The 14,545-nt window shown below is 32.6% G+C and overlaps 1 protein-coding gene across 1 annotated transcript; it reads left to right on the forward strand.

The window, feature by feature from the left end:
- The first annotated feature begins 757 nt into the window (after window positions 1-757).
- On the forward strand, window positions 758-2,107 carry LOC116003895 (beta-D-glucosyl crocetin beta-1,6-glucosyltransferase-like). Its single transcript, XM_031243836.1, has one exon. The coding sequence runs from the start codon at window positions 758-760 to the stop codon at window positions 2,105-2,107; it is 1,350 nt and encodes a 449-aa protein (XP_031099696.1).
- The last annotated feature ends 12,438 nt before the right edge of the window (window positions 2,108-14,545 follow it).

Raw genomic sequence — 14,545 nt, forward strand, 5'->3', positions numbered from 1 at the left:
GGTGAATAAATTTGCATTTAAATATGCACGGAAATGTCAATAATTTTAAATTAAATTTTGAAATGTATTTTTTTTCTTTGTTGAATTTTATGCATTATATTTAGACAAAAAAATTATTACTTTTTCAATTTTGTCATAAAATATACAATAACTTGAAGTCTATATGGATTTGGACTCAATTACATTAGTTTATAGAGATTTTCTAAATCTTCTAGGCTTCTATCTATATATTTTATAGTTCTTTTTGGATTATGTTTCTTACTTTTATAAATAGATGCGTCTTTGTATATTATAGGGAAATCTAAATTAAATGTTAAAAAAATCCCTCTTCCCCTATGTTCTTATCTCTTTATTATTATTTTTGTGTTTTTCATTTTACTCTATTATATTTAATTATATTGCATCTTGAAATAACAATAGTGAAAAGTCCAAATTAAACTATTAGACATGCCCCATTTTTAATGGAACGATCCTGGCGACATCAATAATAATTTAGGCACGAAAGGTGTGTATGGATAACACTTACGAATCCTACAATTACCTTATAACTTAAAGCGATAAAGTAATATTTTTTTTTAATTTTTTTAATTTTCTTTCTCCATTTCTCGGTTTTAATTTCCATTTTTCCATTTTCGTTTTTCTTTAGTGCGTATGTATTTTCAGTGCCTATATAATTCATTTGAAATTGCTCTATTTTCTCCGAGATCAGAACCGAATCCAAATCTGTGTGTGTAAGTCCCAGGAAAAGAGTGCGGCCATGGGTGAAGTTGCTAGAAGCCCCACCGTGTTGATGTTTCCATTTTTGGCTCACGGCCACATTACTCCGTACGTCGGACTGGCCAAGGATCTCTCCGACAGAGGATTCTTGATTCACCTATGTTCCACGCCCATCATCCTTTCTTCCGTCAAGAAAATGATACCGGAAAAGTACTCGGATTCCATCCGGCTAGTGGAGCTCCACCTGCCGGAGCTGCCGGACCTCCCGCCGCATTACCACACCACGAACGGCCTCCCGCGCCACCTGCAACCCACGCTCCGGAAGGCGTTGGGGATGTCAAAGCCCAATTTCCGCAAAATCATGGAAGCCCTGAGCCCGGATTTGCTGGTGCTGGACTTCCTCCAGGTTTGGGCGGAAGGGGTGGCGCGTGATCTTCACGTGCCCGCCGTCCGGTTCTACAACGTCTGCGCCGCCACGTCCTCTTACATCACCTTCGCCACCAGGGATCCTCTCTCCGAATACCCTTTCCCGGGAATCCGACTTAAAGGCTTTGCAGATTCCTCTTTCCGCGCTACAATCGATCATGTGATGCGAAGTGGGAGAGATCCGGAAGAGTATCTGAAAAATCCAGAAATGGTGTTGATAAGTAGCTCCGTGGAAATGGAGCCCAAATACATAGAATATTACGCAACATTCCTTGGCTGCAAGGTCGTGCCGATCGGATTACTAGCCCAGGATCCTCAGCAGAACGAGAAACACGAAGAAAACGCAGAGATCTTGGATTGGCTTGGGCAGAAAGAAGAAGGTGCAGTGGTATACATTTCATTCGGGAGTGAATATTTCCTGTCAAAGGAAGACACAGAGGAGATAGCCCATGGATTGGAGAAAGTTGTGGCTGATAGCAATGTGAACTTCATATGGGTGCTTAGGTTTCCACATGGCGAGAAGGTGAGCGCTGAAGAAACACTCCCACAAGGGTTTTTGGAGAGGATAGGGGAGAGAGGGAGAGTAGTGGAAGGGTGGGCCCCGCAGGTTGAGATTCTGGGCCACTCCAGCCTGGGCGGGTTTCTGACTCACTGCGGGTGGAACTCTGTAATGGAGAGCTTGAACTCCAGGGTTCCCATCATCGCCATGCCAATGCACTCCGACCAGCCGGTCAACGCTAGGTTCTTGGAGGAGATGGGGTTGGCGGTGGAGATCACGAGAGATGCCGCCGGCAAGCTTTGCCGGGAGGAGATTGCCAGAGTTGTGAAGGAGGCTATGGGTGGGGAGAGTGGGGAGGCTTTGAAGAGGAGAGTTAAGGATATGAGCGATAGATTAAAGCTGAAAAAGAAGGAGGAGATTGATGCGGCTGCTGTGGAGTTGCGAAAACTTTGTGGTGTACGTTAGAACTAGGTAGCTATGTAATATGTGGTTGTGTTTACTATATAATTTTGTCTTTATTATGGTGATATATGTTTAATTAATAAAACTTATATTTACACTAATTTTAAGCTTTATTAGTGAAATTTTTTCAAATTGTTATCAATAATAATATATCTAAAATTTTAAAATTTCACTATTTAATACCTTTCATGGATGTGAGGAGCCCTTAGATTTGAGAATTCATTTTTATTGTGGGAAGAAACGTGTCGAATAAGCGTTTGACGCATTGGTCCTCCTTTGGCAACATATCAGTTTTTACATTTCAACCCTGCGAAATTGTTTATTAGAACCTCCTCAATAGCAATGGGTTTTTAAAGAAAAGGAAAAAAAACAAAAGAAAAACAAAAAAAAAAAGAAATTAAAAAAAAAATATTCACGCGCCCAAGCAGGCGCGTGCACTGCCCGCCTGGGCGCGGTCACTGCGCCTCACGCATGTGAGGTAGTGACATTCCTCAAAATGGGGTCCACCAAACCTGATTTTGAAGGAGAAAAGTCCCAACTAAATTCTTCCCTTTTCATTTATAAAAACATCATCTTCCAAGATTTTACTATTCCAAAATCCTTGCAAAACCTACTAATGGTGAAGCACTTAGGTTCCATCCAATTGTCGCCTATAAATACTTCTCTTTCCTTACTTTTCAAATTCTAGTGGTCTACTTTCCCTTCCCATTTGATTTGCAAAATTCATTTCATTTGAAATGTAATTTCTAATAAAGGGATTCTTAGTAGCCTATATGAGTAGATTTAGGTTTTATATTTTAAGAGCAACTCCAAGGGACACCAAATCACCAAAAAAAAAAAACACCATCCCACCAAATTTTACTCCTCCAATGTGTTGCACCATCCCACCAAAACACCAAAAAAATTGGTGTTGATGAACAGTGCCACACCATATATGGTGTGGCACTGTTCGTCCGCTGGAAATTTAGGGAGGGGGGAAGTTTTACCATTTTGCCCTTGCTTCTTTTTATAATTCCAAATGTATCCTTCATTTGTTTATATAGTATTTCAATATTTTGTAAAATATTTATATTTAAAGTTTGTATTATTAAATATAAATTATATCATTTTAAAGATCTCATTGAGACGATCGAAACAAGACTAATATTAAATATATATTAATTAAAATTTCAAATACATTAAACATAACTAAAACATAATAAAAATTAAAATACATAGGATTTTTTAAACTAAATTTTTAATGCAATTGTTAAATTTGATTTTTTAAAAATCATTAAGGTTATAAAAAAATAATAATGTTAATAAAAATTATTATTTATATCACATGTTATATTTTATATTAAACTAATTAAGTTCGAACTAAATTATATTAAACTAATTAAATTCTAATTAATAATTGAGAAATCAAATTATTTTAGTGTAGAAATTTGGTGTTTTGGTGTAAATGGGTTGGAGATGAATAAAATTTGGTGTGAGAATATGCTGAGAATATTACTTTTGATGTGACATTTGGTGTAAAAATTTGGTGTTTTGGTGTTGGGATGGTTGGAGTTGCTCTAATAAGCTATCAATGGGGAGGGCCTAATGCTTGGTGATAGGACCAGCGGTTCTTTGTTCTTGTTTTGCAGGCGCAGGCACTGCCACACTGGACATGCTGCAGCAAGCATGCCAAATATAATGCAGACAAAATTTATGAACCCATCCCATCCATCCACCACCATTTCTATCTGCGTGCATGCGTGTAACCGTACTGACCACCACGACTGCTGTCTACCTCTCCACCTCGATCACTGTCCACTGTGATTTTGATTGCTAGCGAAAGGTTGTGCAGTTTGCAGCGACGAGGGCCGATGAAAACGTACACAAAATCCGGCGATGAATGAAATTGGATGCGTGCAACCACTTCGAACTTGAAATGCCAAAACTACCCCTAAATACCTAAAATATTACAAATTCAGCGCTTAAATCCCATAAAATCAGCTTTTAATCAAGACCATTGACTATAATAAATAAATGGCATGGGTTCTTAGGTTCCCAACTAAAGATGAATTTCAACGCTTAAATCTCACAAAATCAACTTTTAATCTAGATTATTGATTATGTACAATAAATAAATGGTCATGATGGATTCTTAGGTTCCTACATAAAGCTGGTTCTTATATGATTGTGATTATATATATATATATATATAAATAATATGGCTCATATGCGGCGGCCTGGTCACCCTATGCGCTCATGCAGCTGCATCTATGTCATCCTATTGAATTAATCTAATGATGACAATTGCAGTTCGTGCATGTTAAGTGGATGACTTTTTGGTAATTTTAGTATCTATATTAAGTGAATTGAAATGGTGCATTTTAGTACATGGTGTGGTGCGTTTTAATACATGTTGCGGTACGTTTTATTACGTATGTTGGTATATTAACTGTGTTGTGGATTGGTGTGTTTTAATCCATCCGCTGGTGCATTTTAATACGTAGAATGAAGTCTATTTTAACACATGTTTTCTAATAAGTGTAATAGTGCAGGTTTATAATATGGGACGAGGATTTTCAATAGGTGGAATTATGCATCTTAACACTACACGTTGTGATGCATTTTAATACGTATAATGACGCATATTTTAGCACATATTTTCTAATATGTGTAAATAGTGTATGTTTATAATTTGACATGAAGCACGTTGTGATGCATTTTAATCATGGTTGTAGTAGGCGCTATGCGCTAGTCGGGCGGTAGACTAGCGGCTAAGCGGTCTAGGCGGCGACCTATAAAACAAAAAAATAATGCATGTGTGTGGGTGTATGTCATATATTATATTATGTTATTATATTATATTATATTATATATATATATATATATATTACTTCTCTTATTTATATAAATAAATAAATTTAAATATATATATAAATATAATAAAAAATAAAAATGCCGACTCGCCCGAGTTAACTCAGCTAACTCTGCCGAGTTAGGCGCTAGGCGCTAACAAGGGCAAGTTAGGTGCTAGCGGCCGCCTAGGCGGACGCCTAGAGAGCAATTCGCCTCGGTGTAGGGGTGCCTAGCGCCTAGGCGGCCTAGTCGGGAGATTTTTGCAACAGTGATTTTAATACATAGAAAGATGTGTTTTATTACGTAGATTGATGAATTTTAAGTGAATAGGTGTATTTGGTTATAGTGTGGAATGGTTTGTTTTATCTGTCCTCTGACGCATTTTAGTACGTAAAATGGTGTGTATTTTTAACATATATGTATTGCGCGTTGATTTGATGGCTTGATGTAATCTAATGGCTGAAAAAAGGCCGCACGACCACACCTAAGGAACTTGCCACACTTGAACTCAACTCGATATATATATATATATATATATATATATATATATATATATATATATATANACCACTTCGAACTTGAAATGCCAAAACTACCCCTAAATACCTAAAATATTACAAATTCAGCGCTTAAATCCCATAAAATCAGCTTTTAATCAAGACCATTGACTATAATAAATAAATGGCATGGGTTCTTAGGTTCCCAACTAAAGATGAATTTCAACGCTTAAATCTCACAAAATCAACTTTTAATCTAGATTATTGATTATGTACAATAAATAAATGGTCATGATGGATTCTTAGGTTCCTACATAAAGCTGGTTCTTATATGATTGTGATTATATATATATATATATATAAATAATATGGCTCATATGCGGCGGCCTGGTCACCCTATGCGCTCATGCAGCTGCATCTATGTCATCCTATTGAATTAATCTAATGATGACAATTGCAGTTCGTGCATGTTAAGTGGATGACTTTTTGGTAATTTTAGTATCTATATTAAGTGAATTGAAATGGTGCATTTTAGTACATGGTGTGGTGCGTTTTAATACATGTTGCGGTACGTTTTATTACGTATGTTGGTATATTAACTGTGTTGTGGATTGGTGTGTTTTAATCCATCCGCTGGTGCATTTTAATACGTAGAATGAAGTCTATTTTAACACATGTTTTCTAATAAGTGTAATAGTGCAGGTTTATAATATGGGACGAGGATTTTCAATAGGTGGAATTATGCATCTTAACACTACACGTTGTGATGCATTTTAATACGTATAATGACGCATATTTTAGCACATATTTTCTAATATGTGTAAATAGTGTATGTTTATAATTTGACATGAAGCACGTTGTGATGCATTTTAATCATGGTTGTAGTAGGCGCTATGCGCTAGTCGGGCGGTAGACTAGCGGCTAAGCGGTCTAGGCGGCGACCTATAAAACAAAAAAATAATGCATGTGTGTGGGTGTATGTCATATATTATATTATGTTATTATATTATATTATATTATATATATATATATATATATTACTTCTCTTATTTATATAAATAAATAAATTTAAATATATATATAAATATAATAAAAAATAAAAATGCCGACTCGCCCGAGTTAACTCAGCTAACTCTGCCGAGTTAGGCGCTAGGCGCTAACAAGGGCAAGTTAGGTGCTAGCGGCCGCCTAGGCGGACGCCTAGAGAGCAATTCGCCTCGGTGTAGGGGTGCCTAGCGCCTAGGCGGCCTAGTCGGGAGATTTTTGCAACAGTGATTTTAATACATAGAAAGATGTGTTTTATTACGTAGATTGATGAATTTTAAGTGAATAGGTGTATTTGGTTATAGTGTGGAATGGTTTGTTTTATCTGTCCTCTGACGCATTTTAGTACGTAAAATGGTGTGTATTTTTAACATATATGTATTGCGCGTTGATTTGATGGCTTGATGTAATCTAATGGCTGAAAAAAGGCCGCACGACCACACCTAAGGAACTTGCCACACTTGAACTCAACTCGATATATATATATATATATATATATATATATATATATATATATATATAATCAAATGAGACAACATCTCCCGGTAAAACTGTGAGATGCAACGTGAATGCATACACTATAGAGGTGGTGCATTTAGCCCAACATGACTATCTTCCGCTTTACATGTCATTTTTTAATTGGACAAGTAACTTTATTTTTAACTAATAGTAGGGTCACCAATTCATGAACATCTAATAATTATTAGCCACATCATGGGGGATATATTAGCGTCAAAATTTGGAGGGTAAATAGCATTTTCCTTATATTTTTAAATTGATATTTTCAAACACAAGGCTATAAATAGAGTTTGTAGACTTAAAAGTTAACATGAGGTTGATCTCATGCATATATTCTAGTAGTAGCTACGACTTTCCCTTATCACTCAATTAAAAAAAAAAAAAAAGCATTGAGAGAGAAATCGCAAACTATACTCAGTGCATAATATCTAGATTAGATTAGAATAGATTTGTGCGTATAGACAAACTTAAGCGACTGGAGTCATAAACTTGGTTTCAAAATCATGCATATATAGATCAGCAAATAAGTGAATGCAAGAAGACACCAAATTGTTAATACGGTTGGATCTGCGGGACACACGTTCAAATCAAGATCAATTACTAAGGCAATTAAGCACAGTGACACAAACACTTATACAATTGAATCACCTCTGAGTATCTATTGACACTGTTCAATATTAGTGCTAGAAATTGATATATAGCCACGAGACCCTTAAAGAAAACAACACCAGTTATTGTAGATAACTGTCTGACCAGTTCTCATAACATAGGGTCACACTTGTGTGAGACCGTCTCACGTATCTTTATTCGTGAGACGGGTCGGGTCGTGTCAAAACACTATACAAATGTCATACTTATATGTAGAAATCTCACACTTATATGCTCAAGTATAACACTAATCAAAAATACAATTTTTGTTACTTATAAGAGAAAAAGTAATGCATTTTTCATAATAAGTAATGTTGACAAGTACCTATCACTTATAAGGGCAAATATAATACTTTTTAGGAAAAATGTAATACTTTTAAATCGAAATGTAAAAGTATTGTATTTCTCTTAAAAGTATTACATTTCTACTATAGTAATAAGAGCCAAAGAGAGTTAGGCCTAAAATGGGTAGAAAAAATGGCGGTCAAATTATTTAATCAAATGGATGGTTCAGATGAATTATTTAATAAAATAGATGGTTAAGATAATTCAGATTAATATTATTAATAGAGATTACCTAATTTAACCTTACTTTTATGATTATCCGTTAAGTTTTTCGTTAAATATTCTCTTCTCCGTTAATATTCCGTTAACTTTTAATTTACCCATTAATTTGTATAAGAAAGATCTTAGGTTCGAACCTCATCTCAATCAAATTTGACATAATTAAGTTTCTCACTCTATTTACTCTTATTAAATTAAATAAATTAGAAGCTACAACAAAAAATGATACATATGTATTTCTTTAATTTAGAATTATGTGTCTACAATACTTTTATTTGAAAAAATTATTCATTATCAAAAAATTAAATTAAATAAGAGAAATAATTTCATTAGTTATATTGTTTTTATTTTCTCTCATGCAAAGATTCTTTACATTCAAATTTATCAATTNCGATATATATATATATATATATATATATATATATATATATATATATATAATCAAATGAGACAACATCTCCCGGTAAAACTGTGAGATGCAACGTGAATGCATACACTATAGAGGTGGTGCATTTAGCCCAACATGACTATCTTCCGCTTTACATGTCATTTTTTAATTGGACAAGTAACTTTATTTTTAACTAATAGTAGGGTCACCAATTCATGAACATCTAATAATTATTAGCCACATCATGGGGGATATATTAGCGTCAAAATTTGGAGGGTAAATAGCATTTTCCTTATATTTTTAAATTGATATTTTCAAACACAAGGCTATAAATAGAGTTTGTAGACTTAAAAGTTAACATGAGGTTGATCTCATGCATATATTCTAGTAGTAGCTACGACTTTCCCTTATCACTCAATTAAAAAAAAAAAAAAAGCATTGAGAGAGAAATCGCAAACTATACTCAGTGCATAATATCTAGATTAGATTAGAATAGATTTGTGCGTATAGACAAACTTAAGCGACTGGAGTCATAAACTTGGTTTCAAAATCATGCATATATAGATCAGCAAATAAGTGAATGCAAGAAGACACCAAATTGTTAATACGGTTGGATCTGCGGGACACACGTTCAAATCAAGATCAATTACTAAGGCAATTAAGCACAGTGACACAAACACTTATACAATTGAATCACCTCTGAGTATCTATTGACACTGTTCAATATTAGTGCTAGAAATTGATATATAGCCACGAGACCCTTAAAGAAAACAACACCAGTTATTGTAGATAACTGTCTGACCAGTTCTCATAACATAGGGTCACACTTGTGTGAGACCGTCTCACGTATCTTTATTCGTGAGACGGGTCGGGTCGTGTCAAAACACTATACAAATGTCATACTTATATGTAGAAATCTCACACTTATATGCTCAAGTATAACACTAATCAAAAATACAATTTTTGTTACTTATAAGAGAAAAAGTAATGCATTTTTCATAATAAGTAATGTTGACAAGTACCTATCACTTATAAGGGCAAATATAATACTTTTTAGGAAAAATGTAATACTTTTAAATCGAAATGTAAAAGTATTGTATTTCTCTTAAAAGTATTACATTTCTACTATAGTAATAAGAGCCAAAGAGAGTTAGGCCTAAAATGGGTAGAAAAAATGGCGGTCAAATTATTTAATCAAATGGATGGTTCAGATGAATTATTTAATAAAATAGATGGTTAAGATAATTCAGATTAATATTATTAATAGAGATTACCTAATTTAACCTTACTTTTATGATTATCCGTTAAGTTTTTCGTTAAATATTCTCTTCTCCGTTAATATTCCGTTAACTTTTAATTTACCCATTAATTTGTATAAGAAAGATCTTAGGTTCGAACCTCATCTCAATCAAATTTGACATAATTAAGTTTCTCACTCTATTTACTCTTATTAAATTAAATAAATTAGAAGCTACAACAAAAAATGATACATATGTATTTCTTTAATTTAGAATTATGTGTCTACAATACTTTTATTTGAAAAAATTATTCATTATCAAAAAATTAAATTAAATAAGAGAAATAATTTCATTAGTTATATTGTTTTTATTTTCTCTCATGCAAAGATTCTTTACATTCAAATTTATCAATTGATATTCATTACATTGTCCATTATCTTATTTTTACAATATCTTGTAATTAAATATCAAAGTTATAGTACAAAATAATTTTATATATTTATTTACCAAGTATTTTATTAATACTATGAAAAAAAAATTTAAAATAATTTGAAGTTAATTATATTAACTACTTGGGGATTGGTTGACAAAGAAAGTACTCAAATAACCCTACAAATTGAAGCGGGATCGCTCTATTTTATTCTTATTGAATTAAATAAATTAGTAGTTACACCAAAAAATGATACATATGTATTTCTTTAATACCATGAAAAAAATAAAAAAGAATAGTTTGAAAACAATCATATTAACTACTTGGGGGATTTGTTGACAATGAAAGTACTCAAATAACCCATTACCCAGCAAATTGAAGCGAGAAACTACATTTTAATATCTTTGAAATATATAATATTTTAAATTTTCAAATTTTTATTAATTTATTTAATCTTTTTTTCTTAAACTAGGGATTTCTTTATCCACAATAACGCATTCAACAATAATGGTTGAACCAAATGAACCCAAGCAGAACACCTAAAGGAAAGTCCATAGCTCCTATATCATAATTTCATTGCATGACGTTGTCATCTATGCTACCAACAATAACCGAATTGCAAATAACACACTCCCAACAAAAAGAAGAGAACAAATAGTAAAGATGAAGATAATGACAATGTTACTCAAAAGAGAATTAAGAACACTTAGAAAAATTCAAATGAAAAGTAGTATTTATTTAGACTATCATTTTTAGACCAAATATTTAGACTATCATTTTTAGACCAAATATTTAGACTATCAATTTTACAAGATTGCAAACATTTATTTTAGTAATAATTATAATTAATTTTCTATATTATCTTGGATTCATATACTTTGAGTTAGATATTTAAATAAAAAAATTCGGCATTCAATTACCCATGTATAAACTTCTCCTATATAATCTTGCATTGAATCTATTGATATACTTTCAAATATTTATTTAAATATAAACATTGCGCATTAACCCATACGCGCGATGCGCGTATAAAACTAGTACCCTAATAAGTAACAAAAATTTTCTTCCTGATTAGTATTACATTTGAGCATATAAGTATGAGTGTTATATTTACATCTTGACCCGACCCGACCGACCCGTCTCATGGTGGCTCACACAAGTTTTTGTAATACCTCAAGGATAAGACTATAGTCCCATGGTTGAATTACATACCTTGCGTTAGAGTTCAGTCCAAGTACTCAATCTCTATATGTATACCGTATACTGCTCAGAAGTTGAACCACCAGAGCCTACTTTTATACCCGAAAAAATCCGAAGACACATATTCTATCACCTTTCCTTCTCAATCATTATTGCATTGACCATGGTCCACACAGCTGTGTTGACTATGAATATAAGGTACATTATTTTTATACTGAAGGTACTTTATTTTTGTACTGAAGGTACATTGTTTTATGGTATATTATTTTTGTACTGAAAGTATATTATTTTTTATCACTATAAAATAATGTACATTCAGTACAAAAATAATGTACCTTCAGTTAAAAATAATGTACCTTATATTCATGGTCCACACAATAATTTGCCTTTCCTTATAGACAACATGATTACCAAAAACAAAACTAGGAAAGGTCTTAAAAAAAGAGTTTTGAAAGAACAAGGAAATTTTTTTTGAAAACAAAGAACAAGGAAATTAGAATATTTATTTTAAACCTAATGGGTAGCTCAAGTGGCAAGTGAGCTCTCTGGAGAAGAATTTCGGGAGAACCTGGGTTCGATGAGCGATTTGACAATAAATACAGCCAATACACAAAAACTAACACAAGTCTAACTGCTCACATCAAGATCCATAACATGCTAAAAACTCAAATTAAAATACGTTCAAACTTCATCAACATTATTTTGAGTCAAATTGTAGTAAATTAAGAATACTGTACTAGTGGAAAAAATTGAGTAACAAGAATGTGTTTCTTGCAAAAAGATAACAATCATAAGGTGAGTTTAGTGATCAAAGCTTGGGATGACGGATTTCATATCACCTTGTATTTTGTGATATATGCTTATTGAATTTTCTCTTAGGGTCCGTTTGGAAAATAGGAAAATGACTTCTGGAAAATATTTTTTAGAAAATGACTTATTTTTCGGAAAATAGTTTCATTTTTAGTGTTTGGATGTATTCTGAAAAACTGTATTTGTGTGTTTGGTTCATTTTCTGAAAAATTGGTAGAATTGTATAATTAAACATTGTAATTATTTTATTTAATATATAAAAAATTATAATATTATTATTTATTAAAAAATAGAATTAAAAACTCAAATTTAAAAAAAAAAAACATAAAGTAACAGATTTTCGGCGAAAACTTGTACTGTGTCCGCCGATTTCCCACCTCTTGGTCCATTTTCGGTCATGGATGATATATGATATGTGTTGTTTTTGGTCGAAAACATGTGGAATGGTCATTTTGGCGATTCCAGAAAATGACTTACGGAAAAATATTCCGTAAGTCATTTTTCGAAAAAATGAACTGATTTTCCTTGGTAAACGGAAAACATTTTCCGTTGACCGCATTTTTCGAACGTTGCCAAACACTCAAAACTCAGAAAACATTTTCCGGAAGTCATTTTACGGGTTACCAAACACACCCTTAGTGGAAAAGAAGAAGAGTAAATTAGAATGATTATGTCACTTTTCAACCACTATACATCTGGCCTTCACCCATTTACATTATGTTTTAAATTTGTACATTTATGTTTATATATTACATGGTCAACATGTTCGGTCATGTGTACAAGTCGATTATTTTTTGATGGGCTCTTGGCAACACATGAATCATATCTAGTATTTTTTTGATCGGCTAACACGAATATTCAAATTAAAACTCATGACCTTGTGCGTGATGTTGACTTTGATGTCAAATTGAATTATGCTTTCTGTCTCAACTAAAAATCTATGCTAATAGTTAAATTCAACATTTATGTTTATATATATATTATAGCGCTAGACAAAACTTATAATATATATTTAAAGTTTGTGATTCTTGCTGAGATATATTTCATAGACTAATGGACAAGTGACGTTAATTCGTTGTGCTCAAATTTTCCATCCTTTTGTGTATATTTGGCTTCATTATGACCTTGCGTGCATGCACGCAATCTTCCCTAAATCAGTTGATATATGTACATACAAAATTAAGATATAAATTATTATGACTTATAATGCACAAAAACTCTCAATAAAGTATTCTTACGTTTTGAATTGTTATTATTATTATTATTATTATTATTATTTTGAATATGTTCCTCCAATTCAGTAAATCACAATCATCACCAGAAAATCTTGTTGAAATTTTTCTTTAGATATAATGCTAATTGTAGAAGGCAATTTATATTAAAGCAATACAACTTGCACATCTTAAGCATCTTACTTTATCTCATTACCTAATAATTTTTAAAAATAGAAGCACCAAGCACGTTAATACAAGCTTAGTAATTTTTTATTCTATTTTATTTTTTAAAAATAGAAGCACCAAGTACGTTATTACAAGCCTAGTAATTTTCTACAATCACGTTAATACAAGCCTAGTAATTTTTTACTTTATTTATTTCTTTTCGAGTGCTACTAACTCTGTTACAATGTAACAAGAGTAGCGCCTCCACTAAGACTCGAACCCATCCCCTTTCACATGAAAAGTGTAACTGAATGCCACTAGACCATAAGGTCATTGGCATTTTATTTTATTTTATTTTATTTTATTTTTTAAAAATAGAAGCACCCAGCAGGTTAATACAAGCCCAGAATGTACACAATTTTCAAAAGAAAAAAAATAATTACGGATTGTTGTAATAGACCATTAGCTCAAACATGATTACATGATTCTGAAATTGCAGGGAGAAAGGTAATAACAAAGTAAGAGAGACAAAGCCAGATTGATCTTATTTCATTCATCCACTATGTTTACAAATAGGATAGATACATATATATAATATGGAATAATGAATGACATACCTAATGGGGCCTTAATAAGGCTGTTACAACTGTTACAAATGATACAAATAAATGGCCACCATAATTGTTTATAACACTCCCCCTTGGACATTATTTGTTCATGGTCTTGCTTCGTCAAAAACTTGCTAGGAAAACCCTGTGGGAAAAACCTAGACAAAACACAGACAATAAAAGAGTCCAGGGTACATGAATGGTATATTCAAATACTTTCATGCCTCGTTAAAAACTTCACTAGGAAAACCACGCGGGAAAAACCTAGTTGAAGAAAAGAGTAC

This window comes from Ipomoea triloba, chromosome 14, assembly GCF_003576645.1.
Source record: "Ipomoea triloba cultivar NCNSP0323 chromosome 14, ASM357664v1".
NCBI classification, from domain to species: Eukaryota; Viridiplantae; Streptophyta; class Magnoliopsida; order Solanales; family Convolvulaceae; genus Ipomoea; species Ipomoea triloba.

Bases quoted from the DNA above. Each gene is read 5' to 3' on its own strand.
- LOC116003895 (XM_031243836.1), top strand. From the start codon at position 758: ATGGGTGAAGTTGCTAGAAGCCCCACCGTGTTGATGTTTCCATTTTTG.